General features: G+C 48.3%; 2 protein-coding genes across 12 annotated transcripts in view; one reads left to right on the top strand and one right to left on the bottom strand.

The window, feature by feature from the left end:
• The window catches only part of LOC134527924 (coiled-coil domain-containing protein 77-like), a 109,485-nt gene extending 90,787 nt beyond the window's left edge, over positions 1–18,698 (bottom strand). For 5 of the 10 annotated variants that reach the window (XR_010074315.1, XM_063360966.1, XM_063360965.1 and 2 more), the window contains exon 1: positions 18,572–18,663. The gene's annotated coding sequence lies outside the window, so the exon portion shown is untranslated. Of the gene's footprint in view, positions 1–18,271; positions 18,486–18,571 lie in introns of those variants that run through there. The other 5 variants (XM_063360963.1, XM_063360967.1, XM_063360962.1 and 2 more) reach the window with 3 other exon arrangements.
• Positions 18,699–18,887: 189 nt separating this feature from the next.
• LOC134527922 (gastrula zinc finger protein XlCGF57.1-like) overlaps positions 18,888–20,380 on the top strand; it is an 82,387-nt gene continuing 80,894 nt past the window's right edge. The window contains exon 1 of one of the 2 annotated variants that reach the window (XM_063360958.1): positions 18,888–19,021. In XM_063360958.1, coding sequence (XP_063217028.1) covers positions 19,019–19,021 — 3 coding nt within the window. In that variant the 5' untranslated portion in view covers positions 18,888–19,018. The remainder of the gene's footprint in view (positions 19,022–20,380) is intronic. The other variant, XM_063360959.1, reaches the window with a different exon arrangement.

Below are 20,380 nucleotides of genomic sequence, written 5' to 3'. Positions count from 1 at the left end.
ACTTCAATTGTTAATCAAGATAAAAAAGAAGACGCAATCGGAATCAAGGAGGATAATTGCGATTACCTTTCCCCTTCGACTTCCTCGTCGGACAAAACAGTATCCAGGTTGGAGGGTTTGGGATCTGATACAGACGAAGCTAAGGTTAGTATAGAAAATAATGATTTTGTTGGGGGTGAACAGCCAGTTTGTTGGTCTGTAGAACAAACTGTTGAATTCAAAGCAAAAAATCCATGGTTAATTGTGAACAGAGAACTAGGTTGCAATGTTTGCAGAAGCGTGAGTACTCTAGGTGCCGGGAAAACGAAGGGCCTAAAGATTAGCGAAGAGTGGGTTTTAAGAACTATTACCGCTTCCGGAAACAATAAGAAAGACCAGCAATCCTCTCTTAGGAAAAAGATATTTTTACACCGTGGGTCTCGAGCTCACTCTTTAGCTGAAAAAATACTCAATGAAGCAAAGAAAGATACAATGAAAAAAGCTGTTGCTTCTATGCATCAAGAGCAGCAAATTGTAACTGAGCGCATTTTCCACACGGCTTATAAGCAAGCCAAATTAAATAGGCCATTCTTTGAGTTTGAAACTGAAATTGATATTCAAATAATGAATGGTTTAGATATGGGCCGAATCCTCCATTCAAATGTCGCTTGCTCCAATATAGTTCATCATATTTCTGATGAAATGAAATCAGACTTAATAAATGGCCTAATCAAGTCAGACTCTAAATTTTCCCTGCTTTTAGATGAAGCCACTTCAGTTTCAAACAAAAATGCTTTGGTGGTTTATATCAGAACTGTTCTAAAAGGAATGCAAAACCCTATGACAGTGTTCTTAACACTTTTTGAACTAAATAGCACAACATCAGCTGGTATATTACAAGAACTTTTAAATCAGTTACAAGCATTAGGTCTAAGCTTTGAATTCATAAAAGACCACATGATTGCTCTAACTTGTGATGGTGCATCAGTGCTACTAGGCAAAAAATCTGGCCTTGCTATGCAGCTTACTGAAACATTCCCCAACTTGTTCATTTGGCATTGTTTGAACCATCGTTTAGAGCTTTCCATACACGAATCCGTAGAAGAAGTAGCTGGAATCAATCATTTTAAGATCTTCATGGATAAAATTAGAAACATGTTTAGTTGTTCTCCGAAAAATAGCAGGGAGTTGGCAGAAGTTGCTAAAGGACTAGAGGAGCAAATTTTGAAAATCGGCCGTGTTTTAGATACTCGTTGGGTAGCTTCCAGCTTAATGGCGGTGAAAGCAGTTTGGACAGATTTTAAAGCTTTGTACAACCATTTCCTTGAAGCATCTGAAGACAAGCAAAGGGACTCGAAGCAACGTTCGACTTACAAAGGGCTTTGTAGTACATTGTCTTCTACAACTTTCGTACACAACCTTGCATTGATGTACGATGCTCTAGAAGAGTTAGCTGATTTGTCCCTTCAGCTTCAAAAATCAAGCCTCAACCTTATCCAAGCCCACAGTGATTTAACACTGTTAATCAAAGTGTTTGAAAACCGAGTTGAAAACATGGGTAGACGTTCAGTGGAAGCTAAAATTGCTATTGACGATTTGATGTTTCAAGATGTTGAACTTTATGTGAGAGCCAAGATACCAAGTATTCCAGAAAAACAGTTCTATCGGAGCCTCGCAAACAACTTGACTTCAAGGTTGCTATCATCTTCAAATGCGTCTGAAAACTACAACACAATCATGAATGACATCAAAGTGATCCACCCCATGTATTGGCCAAAAGACTTATCCATCACCTACGGAGAATGTGAGATCCAGCGAATCTGCGATAGATTTAAGATTAGCAGCTCTCAGGATATAATTAGAGACTTCAGACACTTCAAGCAGGGACTGAAGCCTATGTTAAGTGGAGAGAAACCTACTATTCTTGAGCAGCCGCCGTCGTTTAAGAAACTGATATCCATCATAAATAGCATTGCAGTGTCTACAGGGTGTCCAGCAAACCAGGATAGAAAAATTCCCTGACTTTTCCAGGTTTTCCAGACAAAAATGAAAATTTTTCCAGAAAAATTCAGATTTTCAGATTAATATCTTTCAGAGATTTCTTAAATGAAAGTAACAAATCATTTGCAGTTGTGTGACCCAGAAATGCAGAGTTGTAATATCGTGTACCAACAGCTTCCTTTTCCTTGTCCCAGAATCTGATGTAAATATGAATTTGTTGCATTTGAGCAACTTTGTTTAAACTTTCATCAAAAGCAACAACAATATGATGACAGTCAACAACATTATTTAACATTTCCTTTTGAAAGTAAGGAGCAAGGCCTGACACAATTGTGTATGCTAATTTGGTTTTCTGTAATTGCATTCCTGCAGCTATTTCACTATCTGGAAACATTATTTTGAATAAAGATACACTATTGGCAGCAGACCTAAGAGAAAAATGCTGCATAATGGCATTCAAACACCACAGAATTTTTGATTTTGTAACACTGTATTTCCTGAAATATTGTTCAACACCTCGAGAACTCACAGACTGGGATCTGCTAGGCAAATCACTATTATGAGCTTTGAGATGATTTGACGTTACCTGACGAATGAAATTGTTCATTAGAAGCTTGTCCATCGAATTTGCTTGTGGTAACTTAAGACACAGCAGTAACCGATTTGAGAAAAATACCAACTGACTTGGAAGAATTCACTGCATTATTTGCACGTTGGTGTTTTTGGCCTTTCATGTGGCTTGAAAGAGCTTGTTTGCCCATATTACTGAGGGAAACGACAGTCTTGCATAATTTACAAAAAAAATTAAATTTATCGCCCGGCACTTCCACGCACCAACTAAATGCTGGGTCAAGTAACCATGTAGTATTCAACAATGTATTCTTGAATTTAGACATTATTCACCGAAATTATAGAGGCCTAGTCACAGCTCCAGTAAAATCTAGCAGAAAGACCGCGAAAGATTCGCAATAAACAAAGTGTAAGTTTGTATGCACATCGCTACAGTGTAAAGAAATATGCTACATTTTATAACTTCCTAAGATCACAGCTCTAAAATTCGTAAGTATTTTGGCTATGATTAGAGTACAAAAATTTCCAAAATAATATTTGTATCTTTCAAAGAAAATTATGTTTGGCAATCTGAGAGAACTGACGAAACGTGTAAACAAACGGAGGAAACTGCAGTAATGGCGCCGGTGGTCGGTTCGGCCAGCTTCGGTAACCTTCGGGTACACTCGAGAACTGCCAAAACTATGGTATGTTGTAATCCAAAATAAGTTACAGTAGCAATATATTAGGCAGACTAACTATGAACAGTAGCTTACAAGTTTACTAACTATGGTATTATCTGCCCCCTTCCTAATGTTGGGTGCGGTATTATCATCAAAATACGGTATGCATGTCATACATACGGTAGGTATTTATAGACTTCATGAAAGCAGCACGCTTGTATGTCGTAAGTCCAGATACGTAAAGGAAAACATTAGTTTAAATATGATTTAATTTGTCAAATACTAAAACTAAAGAGTGTAATCTGTAAAACTTTGAGAAAAACCTTCATGATAAGCAAGTGGTTAGTGGTTTTGGTCATTTCCAGAACTTTCACAATTTTCCCTGACTTTTCCCTGACTTTTCCCTGACCACCAAAATTCCCTGACTTTTTCAGGTTTCCCAGGTTTTCCAGGTCGCTGGACACCCTGGTCTAGTGCTGAATGTGAACGTGGATTTTCTGCAATGAATTTAATTATGACTCCTCTTAGATCTTCACTCTACATTAGCACCGTTTTTCGATTTATTGCGGATCAGGCTCCTAGGACCTCCTGTGGCTAGATACAATCCCGAGCGACACGTCAAAACTTGGCTGGCGAAGGGACACCATTCTGCACTTGACACCAAGTCAAAACAACGAAGGCAGAAAACGTACAATGAAGACAGCATTGCATTGTGGGAACTTTTTTCCTAAACCCGTTTTTTTTAATATCTTTTAGAATTTCAGAACATTAAGTTTTCATAAAAATAACTAGGCCTAACTTGTAGTTGTGTTCTAAACTAAAGTTTTCTTAGTTTTCTTTTTGTATTTACAGTTAGTTGTGTATTGATGTTTTTTTGCAGTTTTCACTTCAAAAAATTAACAAACAACTAATTTTACCAACTAGGCATTGCCTTACAATATTAGACTACAATGACTACAAACCGTACATTGTCATAATAAGTAGATGAAATAACACCTTAACTTTTTAAAATTTCATTAAATTTTTAAAATGAAACCGTGTTACTTCTTTGTGTCATTTATTTTGTGTGTAATTAAACACTTCCTTTTATTTTCCAAGAAGTTGGTCTATTTTGAATGTATAAATATTGTTTTTTTTACCCATAAGGTAGGCCAAATTTTCTTTGTAAAATATGCAAAATTGTAGTTCAAGCAAGCTGTTATATTCAAAAACATCTATTTACATATGGATATGTATTATTACAACTGTACTGTATATCAATAAAATTGTAAATAAGGCTTTATTTGTTTTTATTTTACCATTCATTAAAAAAGTAATATTGGTAAGCTTCATTGCTTCAAACAAAATGGTTAGTGAAAGTAGTCAACAAGATGTTAATGGAGCAAAGGGTGAACTCAATTTAAATTCATGTTTTTATTTTCTTACATCATAATCAAGCACTTTAAAAAGTAATCACCATTAAAATATCAATTTTTTATAAAAATAATTGTAGTATTATGTCTGGATGGCCTAAAAACGCGGGTTTACAGTTATAATTTTCAAAACTTTTTCCCGGGGGAGGGCCCCCGGACCCTCCTCCTTCCTGGGGGGTATTCCATACCCCCCGGTCTGAGCATCCCGCTTTAGAGTTCCCACACCTAAAACTTTAGAAATTAAGCACTGCATCTTAGTCCCAACATTTTGCAACGTTGTCCCAGCTTGCCAATAATAATTTACTATGTATGAACCAACAACTCAATTTGAATTCAAAGTGAACAAAGTCAGAAGCACAGTTAATATAAAGTATATAATTATATTAAAAAAAGAATCAAAAATGTAAATAATGAAAACTTGAATTTTTAAACACACAGGCTGTTTCCTAATAGTAAAGTTATGTCCTTTCCCAATGCAGCCTTGTCCAAAGAATACCTACTATAAGTTCACAGATGCATTCAGTGCAAAACTAGCAGTGAATGATTATCCAAATTATTTTGATGTTAACATAACCAGAAGTAAAATTCTACAAATACTATTTTGACAGTATTATTTACACACTATTTTCAGAGAATTTTCAATTTTTAGACGTATATGTTGGTCATTTGACATTATTAGATGAACATGACGACAGTCGTCGTACCCTCCCAGATACAGAGGCCGTACCTGGCCACCGACGCGGGCCTGAGGGGGGCTGTTTTTCCCCCCAGTGAACCCCAGTGAACCCCAGTGTGTGCATCGGCTAGGGACGCACCCGCGTGCACCCTAGCACGCCAGTGTTTTTATGTAAATATTTCCGTGTATATATGTTTCTTTCTAAATGACAGTGACTTTGTTTAAGGGTGTAAATAGTGTAACTGTTATGTATGTATTAACTATCGGCAACTATCGTGTAATTCTTGTAAACGTATCGCAGTGTCTGTATGTAAGCGCGGCCTGGCGCTCATCCGCGTCGCGAGGGGTGGCGCTCTCCCACGCCGGCCGATTTCCCCTCCACTCCCCCGCCGCCCGCGCGCGACGGTCCGCGGATGAGCGGGGGAGAGCGGTAGTCGAACTCAGGACTCGAGCAGCGGCGGACGTGCGCTCCGCTCCGCGCTGATCGCCTGACGGGTGTCGAGCTAACGGTCCGGCGACTCAGCCGTAGGACGAGCATCTTCCGCAGCAGCCGTGCTGCCCACGACGAGCCGCCCACGCGAGGGGGTGCCTGAGTTGCGAGTACGTAAGTTACGTCACGCATCACGCATTACGAGACGCGTAAGCTTCGTTACGCGTTGCAGAACTTTCGCAGACGTTACGAGTCAGTACGTAAGGACCGCGCACGCATCACGTGTCTTAGTGTGGGGCGTAGTTACCCTTTGCAGAACTTTCGCAGACGTTACGAGTCAGTACGTAGGGACCGCGCACGCGTCACATGCCATTACAACATAGTTGACTATCAGGAACTTTGTTACGTGGATAAAAGCCAGTACGCGTCGGGACGAGTGGGACGTACGAGACGGTCACCGGGAGTCCGGGTCATCGTGGGAGAGGCGCGCAACCCGCGACGGATCCGCCAGGCCGCGGCAAGCTCTCTGAACGCAATAAAAGAGCTCGTGAACCGATTAACAGCGAGTGGTCCTTTCGATCTACCTGTCACACTACCTCACCATCCCTCCAGGTCCCGCATTTCCAGGTCCCGGCCACGTCGGCCTGGACCCACACCTCTCCGACGAGAGCAGTACGGGCATAACGGACATTTCTAGCAAGCAGGGAAATAGGGACCAGAAGCCGAGGGACGTCATTTGGCGCCCAACTAGTGTGGCCGTAAGCATACGCAAGCACACGCAAGCGCGCAGGTGCAGGACAGGACGGAAGCAGGTGCGGCCGTGCGACGTGGGAGCGGCGCGAATTCGAGACGGCGCGCCGGCGGGAGATAACGCGGCGCGGGAACGTCGCGAACCGGAGACGTTCGGCGGGAGATATCGCGGCGCGGGAACGGCGCGAATACGAGACGTTTCGGCGAGAGATAACGCGTCGTGAGGGTGACAGAAATACAAGACGGCGGCGCAGCGGTATCCCGGACTGAAGATAACGCGCCGGGTAGGATCGTATTGTATTACTGGGAGAGATTGTGTTCACGATTCGCGCGTCAGTAGCGCCGAGAGGACAGAATGGCGTGGAAACAGGCGGGACAAGGGAGAGACGATCTAATAAGTTTCGAAACGGACTTGCATGAGGAAGGAGGCTCCGCGAAAATGGACGTAAAAGACGAAGTGTGCGGGTCTGGCGGCGCGGCCGAAGGCGCGAAGAGCACGGACAGCACGGACAAGGACTGTAAACGGGAACAGGGGGACAGGCCCGCGGACATAGAGGGGCCAGTAGTGCGGTACGTAAACACGCAGTTCGAGTTGCCAGTGTTTGCGGGGAGAGACAACGAGGACCCGCGGGAGTTTTTGCGGGAGTGTGAACACCTCTTAAAACTGTACGAAGTGCGACAGGCGGAGTGGGCGTCGCGAGTGGCGGGACAGCTCCGCGGCGAGGTAAGGAACTGGTGGTCAATGGCTGGGAGTTTCGATACCGAGTGGGGACATTTTGTACGCCAAGTCAGGACCAGGTTTGATAACGATCAGGCGCGGGCAATGTGTTTGCGGACATTTTACTGCCGAAACCAGGAGGAGGACGAGAGTGCGGAGCAGTTCATTTACGAGAAGTTACGCATGTTCCGCCGATTGGGAATGAGTGAGGACGTGAGTGCGGCGTTGCCAACTATTGTCGAACAATTGCTACCAGAGTTCCGTCCCTTCATGAGAACGGCGGCTGGTCGTGACACGGAGGAGTTCGTGGCCCTCGCCCGCGTGATCGAACGTGACATGTCGCAGTGGAGGACGGCGCTCAGGGGCGCGAGGACCCCCCGTGCCCGCTCGGGGCCGCGGGGGGTGACCGTCACGGTCACAGACAGTGACTTGGCCGTGGTGAGCTACGCCGGCGGCGCGGGACCGCGCAAGACAACAGACCGTGGTGGCACCAGGGATCGTCCGGAATCAGCTGCGGCAGGAGGAGGACGTCACGAGCGGACAGCTACGAGAGAGAGGGATGAACGTCCGCCGCGATGCCGATTTTGCCCGGAGGCGTACCATTGGCATCGCCTCTGCCCCACCAGAGCCGCGTGGGAGGAGACGCGCGAAGGCAGCACGTCGCAAGCGGGAAACGCAGGACCGGGGGCGGAGGGACAACTGGGTGCCGCTCCCCGGTTCGCCAGTCACCGGCAGACCCAGTAACCGACAGGGCTCGTCGACCACCACCGGAGCCTACCACACCAACGCCGAGTACGCCGCAAGAGAGCGAGGGGCAACAGACCCGCTCCTCGCCAGCTGTCCCCGTGCCGGGGCAACCCCATGGACAGCCGAAGGCCGGCACAACCACCGCGGCCCTGAGGCCGGTTATACCAGGGCCGGACCAGCCGCCTCGTCAACACGCCGTCGACGAGGTGGGCAACCGGAGCGGCAGCGCGGGCATTCCACCAGCAGTCCCCGTGCGGGGACAACTGGATGCCACCAGGACCCCGGGGCCGGACCAGCTGCTTCGTCGACATGCCGTCGGCGAGGTGGGCCACCAGAGCATCAGCGCAGGCATCCCGCCAGCAGTCCCCGTGCGGGGGCAACTGGATGCCGCCAAGATCACCGCGGCCCCGACGGAGGTTTTTCCGGGGCCGGACCAGCCGCCTCGTAGACCTGTCGTCGACGAGGTGGACCACCGGAACGTCAACACGTCGACGCCAGAGCGAGCCGCGGACCTCGCCGCGAGTTCCCCACGCCCGGACGGCCAGGCGGCCGGGGGCGGTGGGGGACAGACGACTGCACAGCTGGGGCAGGTCGGCCCCGAGGAGCCGGAGCTGCTGCGAGTTCCTGTCCGAGCTAACGGGCGGGAGATGCTGGCCCTGGTGGACACCGCCGCCAGCCGTACCTACATCGCGGCCCACCTGGTGGGAGCGGAGGCAGTGACACCGCGGAGGGAGCTGGTGCAGCTGGCCACCAGGGACGCCGTCGTCACAGCAGGGGGCATCACTCAGGTAACATTGAGCATCGTTGGTCACGTTAGCCACATTGAGGCCTGGGTGGTCCCCGAGCTCCGCGAGGGGCTGATCCTGGGGGTCCCGTGGCTGCACGAGGTCGACGCCACCGTGGAAGTACGAGCCGGCCGGATGCACTTCGGCACCCGGGGGCGCTGGACGGTGTACGGCGTGCACCAGGTCCCCCCCAGTCCCCCTCAGTCAGTCATCCGCCTAGAGGATCTTCAGCACAGTGTCCCCGAGGAGTACGTCGACGTCATCAACAATGTCCTCGCCTCCCAGGCACAGGTATTTGCGGCCGCGGACCGGCTACGACGGACGAACGTGACTGAGCACCGGATACCGATGGTACCGCACCGCCCCCCCTTTGAGAAGGTATACGGATTTGGCATCCGAGAACGGGGGGCCATACAGACTCAAATTGACGAGATGTTACGTGACGGGGTGGTTGAACCCAGCACCTCCCCGTACAACTCGCGGGTGGTGCTGGCCACTAAGAAAGACGGAAGTCTACGCTTTTGCGTAAACTTCAAGGCGATTAACAAACTGACCATTCCCGCACCGCCCCCGCAGATCAACATCACAGACGCTCTGGCAGGACTGGGGGACGCTACTATCTTCACGACACTTGACTTGAAATCGGGCTACTGGCAGGTGCCGGTATGCCCAGAGGACCGCCCCAAGACGGCATTTACAGCACCAGACGGCCGACGTTACCAGTTCTGCGCCATGCCGTTTGGTCTCATGGATGCCCCTGCCACGTTCCAGGCACTGATGGTACGTGTTCTGGATGGGTACATTGGTGAGTTCGCCAGTGCCTATCTGGACGACGTTATCATATGGTCCAGAACGTGGGAGGAGCACGCGCACCATCTGGCACTGGTGCTAGAACGAATGGCCAGACACGGACTGACGTGTGCCCCAAAGAAATGCCACATTGGGGCCACAGAAATCGAGTTCCTGGGACACATAGTGACGGCGGAGGGGTGCCGCCCCCGACCTGAGCAGTTGGAGCTGATTAGGGAAAGGGGGCACCGAAGACCAGGAAGCAGCTCCAGAAGCTGCTGGGGCTGCTCAACTGGCTGCGGTCCTTCGTCCCCGACTTCGCCACGGTGACGGCCCCGATGACGGACCTACTGTCGCCGAAGACTAAGTTCCGGTGGACCCCCGCCGCGGACGAGGCCTTGCGACATGTAAAGCACCGGTTCAGGAACTGTCACACGCTCTCACGCCTGGTGCCCAGCCGCCCCATCTTCATCCAGACAGATGCGAGTCAGGAGGGGATGGGGGCGGTGCTGTATCAGATGGATGACCGGGGCGTGAGACGCGTGATCGAGTACGCCAGTGCTAAGTTTGGGCAGGCTGAGCGGAGGTATCACGTGAATGAGCAGGAGTGCCTGGCGGTGGTCTGGGCACTGCAGAGGTACCGTCACCACGTCGAGGGGCGCTCATTCACGCTGAGAACCGACAGCCAGTGCCTCCGCTGGTTAGACTCCGCTCAGGGCCGGAAGTCTAAGTTCACTCGGTGGGCCATGCTGATCCAGGAATTCTCGTTCACGGTCGAACACATTCCGGGACGTGAAAATCAGCTGGCCGACGAGTTGTCCCGGAATCCGGATCCTGAGAACGAGTTCCACGACGATCAGGGCTGGGAGGAAGTGCTCCTCCCTGAGCGTGGGCGCGGGGTAGAGGACTCGGTGCCACGACCGTGCGCGTTGTACGCGCTGACAAGCTCCACTGCTCCTGCACCCGACGCACGACCTGAGACAATGACTGACCTGCTCGCGTGGGTCCACGCAGCGCAGCTCCGGGACCCCGACACCCAGACCCGACTGACCGAGTGCGGGGAGGGAGTGGTACCGGGCTGCCGAAGTCTGAACGGGGTGCTCCAGACCAGGGGGGCTCACCGGGCGAGCGGGTGGCGGACCCACGTGCCGCCCGAGGCGAGGCGCTGGGTCATGAGCTACCTGCACGACCACCCCCTGGCGGGACACCCGGGTGCGGAACAGACGCTGCGGGAGGATAGACGGACTTTCCGCTGGCCTGGCGACGTGGCAGAAGTGAGACGCTACGTGCGGGCCTGCCTGCGTTGCCAGGAGCGGAAGTCCAGGCGACCCGACGGCAGGGAGCAGCAGGTTCCACGGCGGCCCCGAGATCCCTTCCACACTGTGGCAGTGGATATTATGGGGCCGTACCCTCGCACGTCCCGTGGTCGGCGATTCATTGTTGTGGTCACGGACGTCTTCTCCCGCTGGGCGGAGGCGTTCGCAGTACCAAACGTGAAGGCCGGCACCCAGATTGCCCTGCTCGAGCGCGAGTTCTTTCCGCGATACGGGTACCCCGCGGTCCTGCTGACGGATAACGGTGTGCAGTTCACGGGGAGAAGCTGGCGAATGTCCTGCGCGGGGTAGGGGGTGGAGCATCACACGATGCCCACCTACCATCCGCGTGCGAATCCGACCGAAAGGCGGAATCAGGACATTAAAACTCAGCTGCGCATCCGGTTGGACGAGGACCACACCAAGTGGGACCTGCACCTGCCGACGCTGCTGTTTTGCCTGCGCCGTCGGACGAACGCGGTCACGGGCCATTCCCCCGCTGAACTGGTGCAGGGCAGAAACCTCGCCCTGCCCGGGGAGGCGCGTTCACCCCCCGACTCACACGACGTAACCGCATACTATCTGCGCGAAGACGCCCGACGTCGCCAAGCTGACTACCTGACTAGACGCACGCCGCAGACGCACCGACCCCCTGAACGTTTGGAGCCTGGTCAGCAGGTGTTTGTTAAGTATCATCACCTGTCGGCTGGCGAGAGGGGTTTTTGCGCCAGTCTGGCCCCTAAGTGGGCAGGACCACAGGAAATCGTAGACAGACTGGGGACCACCTCGTACCTTGTGCGTCGCGCCGACGGACGGACGACTAAGGTACACAGGGACGACATTCGACTGATAGGCGACCCGCACGACGAGTACGACCACGACGACAGCGGACCAGAGGTCGGTGACGGGGCCGAGAATGACGTCACCGAAGGTGTGCTGGCCGACCTTGGCGCCCCTGTGGTGGCACCGCCGGAGCCGGATCAGGGACGTCGACGGGGACACGCCCACCCCAGGTCACAGCGGGGGGTTGGCAGGAACGTTGACGGGAACGACGACACACGGGACAGGACCGATGACGTCGCAGTAGGTGTACTGGTCGACCTCGGTGACCCCGTGGTGACGCCACCGGAGCCGAATCAGGGACGTCGACGGGGACACGCCCACCCCAGGTCACAGCGGGGGTTGGCAGGAACGTTGACGGGGACGACGACACCTGGGGCACGACACATGAACGGGCCCACACGACGACACCGACTCAGCCTCCTACGGGGGGACAGCAGAGGGGGGACGGCGGTTGGCGACTGTCAAGAGGGGGCGGGGAAAGGACGCCCGTCAGAAGGGGCGGAAGGGGTCCGCGTGGCGCAAGCATGGCAGAGCTGGAGCGCTTCGTGGACCGGGTGCTCCCGCCTGATGACGTCAGCGCCTACGCCAATGACACAGACGGACCACTCATCGAGGACGTGACGCATGACAACACTGCACAGGGCGACCTGGTCGACCTGAGTGAACCAGTGGTGACGTTGCCGGAGCCTATCCAGAGACGTGGACGGAGGTACGTCCACCCCTGGGAACGGCGGGTGACGGGGACAAACGTGAGCAAGGACGTGACAGACGGGGTAACGGTCCGGCTCCTCAGTGGGGAGGGCGATGTCGACAGGGCCCAGCAGGTGGTCCTGGACTTGCCTTCCGGGGAGCCGATGATGACTGCTCACGCGGGGAGGGGACCGGCGTTGCGCCGGTCCACGCGTGAGAAGACGGCCCCCCACTACCTTCGGGATTACGAGTGGGGGAGTCAGCACAAGCCCCGAGACGTGAGACAGACGGCCGACGGGGGGTTACGCTGCAGCGTAATGCAGCTCCTGCCCCAGTTTGCCCGACCCAGACGAACTGACGTGACGGACTCCGACGACCAGACACGTGGCCGGACGCGGACGCGGCTGCCGGTCTAGGTCGCAGTTGGGGGCCAGGACGGCCTCGGGGAGAGGGGGGGCATATGACGACAGTCGTCGTACCCTCCCAGATACAGAGGCCGTACCTGGCCACCGACGCGGGCCTGAGGGGGGCTGTTTTTCCCCCCAGTGAACCCCAGTGAGTGCATCGGCTAGGGACGCACCCGCGTGCGCCCTAGCACGCCAGTGTTTTTATGTAAATATTTCCGTGTATATATGTTTCTTTCTAAATGACAGTGACTTTGTTTAAGGGTGTAAATAGTGTAACTGTTATGTATGTATTAACTATCGGCAACTATCGTGTAATTCTTGTAAACGTATCGCAGTGTCTGTATGTAAGCGCGGCCTGGCGCTCATCCGCGTCGCGAGGGGTGGCGCTCTCCCACGCCGGCCGATTTCCCCTTCACTCCCCCGCCGCCCGCGCGCGACGGTCCGCGGACGAGCGGGGGAGAGCGGTAGTCGAACTCAGGACTCGAGCAGCGGCGGACGTGCGCTCCGCTCCGCGCTGATCGCGAGACGGGTGTCGAGCTCACGGTCCGGCGACTCAGCCGTAGGACGAGCATCTTTCGCAGCAGCCGTGCTGCCCACGACAAGTCGCCCACGCGAGGGGGTTCCTGAGTTGCGAGTACGTAAGTTATGTCACGCATCACGCATTACGGGACGCGTAAGCTTCGTTACGCGTTGCAGAACTTTCGCAGACGTTATGAGTCAGTACGTAAGGACCGCGCTCGCATCACGTGTCTTAGTGTGGGGCGTAGTTACCCTTTCCAGAACTTTCGCAGACGTTACGAGTCAGTACGTAGGGACCGCGCACGCATCACATGCCATTACAACATAGTTGACTATCAGGAACTTTGTTACGTGGATAAAAGCCAGTACGCGTCGGGACGAGTGGGACGTACGAGACGGTCACCGGGAGTCCGGGTCATCGTGGGAGAGGCGCGCAACCCGCGACGGATCCGCCAGGCCGCGGCAAGCTCTCTGAACGCAATAAAAGAGCTCGTGAACCGATTAACAGCGAGTGGTCCTTTCGATCTACCTGTCACACTACCTCACCATCCCTCCAGGTCCCGCATTTCCAGGTCCCGGCCACGTCGGCCTGGACCCACACCTCTCCGACGAGAGCAGTACGGGCATAACGGACATTTCTAGCAAGCAGGGAAATAGGGACCAGAAGCCGAGGGACGTCAAACATAAAAGGAAGCAGACATCAGATGGATGGCTAAGGAACAGACTATGGTTAAATTTTTACTAAAAGATTGAGTCACCAACACCTTAAAAGCCACACACGGAATGAAAGGATGCGAGCAACTCGTCCTTTATTGAAAGGCTGCATCTTGTAAGGACCCTTGCAAATCTTTGGAAGGTCAACAAAACTGGCAGACATTCCTTAAATTGCACTTTTCAAGGATCCTATAGGCTACATGGTTCATTAAAGAGGTATTTGGAAACAGCCATTTATTACAGTTAATCAAATATATCAAATTACTGTTTATCAAAACCACCTCACATGCCCAAATTCACTTGAAGGTAGCTAACCCAACTAATCATGTTTCATAATAAAATTACATTACACTAACAATAATTCTGCAGGAGAGCCTCTTTTCAAATAAATAGCGACATGTTTAAGGAACATTCTCTATAAGGGCATTATAATACTTTATAGTATTTACTGAATTCACGAGTGGTTAGGTTTACATTAAATACTGTTAAATATGAGAATGGTTGGTAAAGTTAGGTTAGCTACAATTTACGTTGGTAATTTCCAACCAACCATTCAATTAATTATACGCACATTTTTAATGTGCTTAACCTCACCTAATCAACCATCCACACTATTTTAAAGTATTTTTTTATTATAACTAACTTAACCTAACCAACCATGTACATTATTTACAAGTATTTTAAAAGTAATGAACCTAACTTAACCAAATATCCACAGTATCTTAAAGTATTTTACATGTAGCTAACCTAACCCAACCAACCATTCTTACGGTATCACAGTATTTTTAACATTAAAGTCTAAACCAAGCACTTATTAAAATGGTAATTATGTACTCATAAACACCCTGTTAGAGAATGACTGAAAAACATGTGAAGAAGTACTAAAAAAAAACCTGTAATTTTTATAATTATTTTTACATAAAAATACACTCTCTTCAGAACTACCCACTTAACTTGAAAGATACAATACTACAAAGTAAAGCAATATTAGTATGGTGTACACCCTCGTTTCAATTGACATACCTTCTGAGGCAGAAAAACCGGGCCCCACTCCGCCAATAACAGACCCTGCTGGCAGAAAGCACCTATAGCCCTTGCCCCGAGTCAAAGGCACAACTATGCCGACACGGAAGGGAAGTAACCAGTGTTGTTATTTATTCTTTAATTTCCGTGTGTGTCTGTGCACTGTGCATCAAACCCTTTAGTGCCCACAAGGGATAGTGCATCATACAAGTGTGTTAACCACTAAAGGACTCCGCCTACACTGGCACACATACGGTGCGCAGAGCTTCAGGAAAAACAACATGATTTCAAAACTACAGCTCCAGGAAAAACAACGTGATTTCAAAACTACACAAGATATCCGAGTGGGGTCTGCTTACGAAAAGCATTTAAGAGTTCTCTGAGGGCCGAAAAGTACTTTTGATTTTGGATTAAGTTTTGAAACTGCATTTTTAGAATAGTTAAAATGGTTACATGTTTTCAGAGTAATTTTTAGGCATAAAACAACTGGTAAAGATTCTTAAAAGCACTTAAGTACTTGCATCACATCTTTATCTTCATTTCTCCTAGTATAATGTTACGGTCACCGCTCAAATTTCACAGTTATCCTGTGACAACGAGAAGACTGCGCGCCAGTTCAGAGCCTTGTGCTTAGAGGCATACCGCGCTAGAAGCACCAGCGAGTGTTGCACTTATTAACCCGCCTCACTAACACAGATATACTCCTAACAAGGCGGGCCCCTTAAGGGCACCCTATTCTGTAAATGCCAGTGTTTCCCCTTATGGCCTAGAGCCTATCTTAATTCGTAGCTAGCATGTTCACACCATCTTAATTTTAAACCCAACTCAAATATATTTTCAGAGCACTTCAAAGCAAATACTGACAGTCTCCAACTTGACTAGTAATTGTAACTTTAATCTTAATGTAATATTTAATACAACATTTTTAGGCCTTCAGCCACTTAATTTGTCATTAGATTTTTTATTCAAGGGATTTGTGAAGTGTCTAAGTAGTTATTAAGTTTCATGCAAAATAAGGTTTAGTTCCTTTTACGCAGTTTGGTGGGAGGCGGCTCTGTTCCTCCCCTCTCGCCACCGCCACTTCGTGGCAGTCTTTAGTCAACAGGACGCGGTCCGGGGCAAACACATTGTCCCGTGGGGAGCCATCACAGTTGTTCTCACTGATTACAGTACTTCTGGTAGGTAACTGTAGTTTTCCACCCTAAACATTTATTTTCCCCCTCCATGAGTCCCCGGACCATTTACGGTGCAGGCCTTACCCTGGCTATCATTACCTTCATCCGCCTAGTGATCCTGCCGCCGCATGGTCCAGAACTTTCGGCGCTGACCGATTCCAGCCCACCGTTTTATTTAATAGTCAAGCATACGTCTGCCGACATCAACTGACTTTGTAGTTACTAACGTATATTCATGCTCCCATAGCCGGCTAGAGTCCATAGTTACTCCACCATTCCAACGTACTGGCCGACTCCAGTAAACACCAGTGAAAGACTATTGCCAAGTCTCATCTCAAGTAATGTATAGTACAACATGTAGGTATATTTTAATTCTCAATAATGTCACATAACTATTAACGTATAATAATTTTGTCGTGTTCTGTGTATTGGTAACTTTTTGTCAGCCACGACTTTCACAGAGTTACACAAAGGGGTAACTTGAACTATAGCGTATTCAATTTGTGTATTATTTCATATGATTTCATGTAACATATCACATAACGTGACTAATTAATTTGTAGTGCACTGTTGTCCTGTCTGCAGATAGCCATCACTGTGTACCGCTGCCAGCCCAAACAGAAATAAAACCACATGTATTGCCAGCTGCTTCTACGAGGGTTATTTTTTTTTTTCAACCTCCGATCGGCTGTAATAAAAAAACGGGAATGAATTGGGAAATCATTTTAATGTCCAAAGAAACGTACATCTTTACTCTATTTTTCCACATAATTACCGTGCAGATTGAGGCATTTGTCGTACCGATGCACCAGCTTTCCAATACCCTCTGCCTAAAATGATGCCTCCTGCCTATTCAGCCACGTTTTAACAGTGCCCTGCAGTGTGATTACAGTTTCATTTCTCCATGGCATGCCCATTAATCGATACCCTAATCGCTCGTACACGAATCGACACGTCTCGTAGTGTTTACCCCCTTCCACCAACCATGTGGAGCGGCCAACTCACACCTCAGTTGAAGCTTGGTTATGGGAATGTCAACATGGCTGCAACGATAAACTGTACGGCGAAATGCGAGCTGCGTGGAGTCATCCGTTTCTTACAGGCAGAAGGGCACACTGCAGCAGAAATCCATCGCCGAATGATGAACTGCAGAGCACTGTTAAAATGTGGCTGAATAGGCAGGAGGCATCATTTCATGCAGAGGGTATTGGAAAGCTGGTGCATCGGTACGACAAATGCCTCAATCTGCACGGTGATTATGTGGAAAAATAGAGTAAAGATGTACGTTTCTTTTGACATTAAAATAATTTCCTAATTCAAACCAGTTTCTTTATTACAGCCGATCGGAGGTTGAAAAAAAATAACCCTCGTATCATTCAGAGAACGTTTTAAGCTTAATGTGCGATGCTGAGTGCCTAGCATGTATTTTGACTGCTAATTAAACCTCAGCCACCGAGTTTAGTGGGCCATGCTGGGGCCAATGGGCCAAAGACCCACGAGACATCAGCGGTTAGCCGCAAGAGATAGCCTGGCGCCCTCCCGGAACAAAGTCAAACCTCTTTCATGCCAGCCCCCACTAGGCTCACCCCGGGTCTCGATCTCAAGACCACAGGTGATGGCACAATACACCTAAATAGTAAATCAGTACTAACATCAGGGGCGTAGCCAGGGGGAGGGGGGTTTAGGGGTTCAACCCCCCCCTCCCCCTTAGCACCAAATCTTTAATTAAATCTCTAATTCATCACTTAACAAATTTCATATTAAAAATTAATAAAATTTTTACCATTACAATATTTAAATTTAGTACAGAAAACTGCTAAAATAGCACTATTTTACACCTTAAAATCCAAATTTTCCTGGGGGAGGGCCCCCGGATCCCCCCCTCCCCCTAATACGAGGGGGGGGGGGGGCATGCTTCTTAACACCCCCCATACACAAATCCTGGCTACGCCACTGACTAACATAAATACAGAAATGTCAATGATAGAGGTTTTGCTGAATTTAATTTATTGGTGAAAAGCAGAACAGACTAAGCCTAGAACTTAAAGAATTATAGATAAGTACTGACATGATTTCACTTTCAATTCTCAATGTTCACCAATAAATCCTAGGTCTCGTGGTTCATGATAAAGCCTATGGCCTAGTTTCAAGTACCAATCAAAAATTAACGTCAAGTCAAAATTAACGACGTGTCAGTTATTAATCTTCACTAACAATTACCAACCAACAGGTGAGGAAATGCGGACTTCTCTCTACAGACAAAAGTAATATAGAAACCTTCTGAAATATATTTTTTTTAAGTCATAATCTTTTTTAACTCATGCTTACATGACTAAAAACAAAACTTAAAATGTCAACAATTTTATACCTTATTCAGAAACCTTCGAATCTGCTATAAGTTATAAAGTGCTATAGTTAATAACTTCAATATTTCAAATTTAAATAAAAAGCACAAAACAACAGCACAACAAACCGCATGTACCTTACGGGTTAAACAACACTGTAAAATAATATAAATATTTACTTTGACATTTTCGGTATTGGGGATAAAATAGAGTCAATTAAGTTAGTATACACACGTTATTATTTGATAACAGTTTTTATTTAAACATCTAAAATTTGCTCTACAATTTCGTATTTACGAATAAGAAATTACGTTTTTCGGTTGTATCTTTATTTGGATTGGTTACACTGATAGTCTTTAAGAGTGAGAGCACGATAAACAAGTGACCCCAAAGAAAAAAGTATAAACAGAAGAAATCATAACTTCGCAGGGAAATGAATTTAGCATCACGACAAATATTTGTTTACTGGAATGGTGTGTAAGGAATTTTATGAAACTATGCGCATTGAATGTTTTGTTTTATCGGTATCGTAAACTGCCTATAAACCCTCCCGCTTTGGTCTGCTATGCGTTACCGAAATTTTATTATCAAACACATTATTTCTGTATCGTGAATTGTAACAACAAGCCTTAGTTATTGGAAAACTTAATGATTCTGAAAAATAAAAGTTGTGAATTTAAAAAAAAATTAAAATCGGTATTGCAAAATACACTAGAACGGGTGGGATTGTGGTGTAATTCACGATACCGATGAAATATTTTCTGTAAAAGTCTCGCCTACTTTGCATTAATCACTGGTATCACAAAATAAACTAGATGGAGTGAGACTGTAAGCTACTTCACAATACACCTATCCCTCACTTCAGATTGCGTGGATTCATTTAGTGCAATTTGAATTTTATTGCCCCAGTCTTAAATAGCACGCCTGTAAATTTCAGTGAGCACAAAATCTTGGCAGGCAAAAAAAAATAGAGCACGACGCCACGAAGTCTGTTTCAACTTCTGTAAACAACAGATGTGCCGTGGGATACAGTTAGCCAAACAAGGGGGGGAAGAGATGTGCGTGCAGGTCTGTCTACGCTATCGGCTGTTGTACAAACATCAACTATGGCAAGTTAAATTGCGGCTATGGAATGTAAAGGACCAAATGTTTTTACATCCGTGCGTATGACGCCATGCCGTACTGTTGTCGCCTGGCCACAAATCGGGCCGTGAACTCAGTCCAGCCAGTGGAAGGGAATTCACTCAAACAAACTCAATGTCTGCCCATTTAGCTGCCGGTAACTGTGTGCTTGATAACTCATAATGCATCGTGTTCTAGTATTTGAGACAAAACTAGAAGTATTACGGCGTGCAGATTGTCATGAAGGCCACGCTTATGTTGGTTGCACTTTAGTTTTAAGCAAGTCAACTGTGCCACAATCGTACGAAATAAGGACTCTTACCAAAAGGTTTATCTAAGTCTGATGCTGTTGGTTGTACTAGCGGAAATATATTTGACATTAGATACCGGAACAGAAATGAACAAATGATTCATGTGGAAAAGGTTGTTAGATGAATGTTGCAATGAAAAAAATAATCCTTGGCCCGACAGGATTGGTGTGAACCAGGTGGTGATATGCGAATAAGCACTTTTTTTTTTAAAATAAAAAGGAAAATATCCTGACAGTAATGTCAGTTTCACAGTCAGGAAAGGATGGTTTGGAAAGGTACGCGACGTAGGTAAGTTGAAGGTCACTACCGGGCAGGCAAGTCAGCCAGCCAACTGACGATAAAGTACATAACCACGTATCTCCCTTTATGCAGTGTCGTATTTGTCATACAAAGTGTGAT

The sequence above is a fragment of the Bacillus rossius genome, chromosome 1 (genome assembly GCF_032445375.1).
Source record: "Bacillus rossius redtenbacheri isolate Brsri chromosome 1, Brsri_v3, whole genome shotgun sequence".
In the NCBI taxonomy this organism is placed as follows: domain Eukaryota; kingdom Metazoa; phylum Arthropoda; class Insecta; order Phasmatodea; family Bacillidae; genus Bacillus; species Bacillus rossius.
This window is presented reverse-complemented; position numbering and strand designations above follow the sequence as displayed.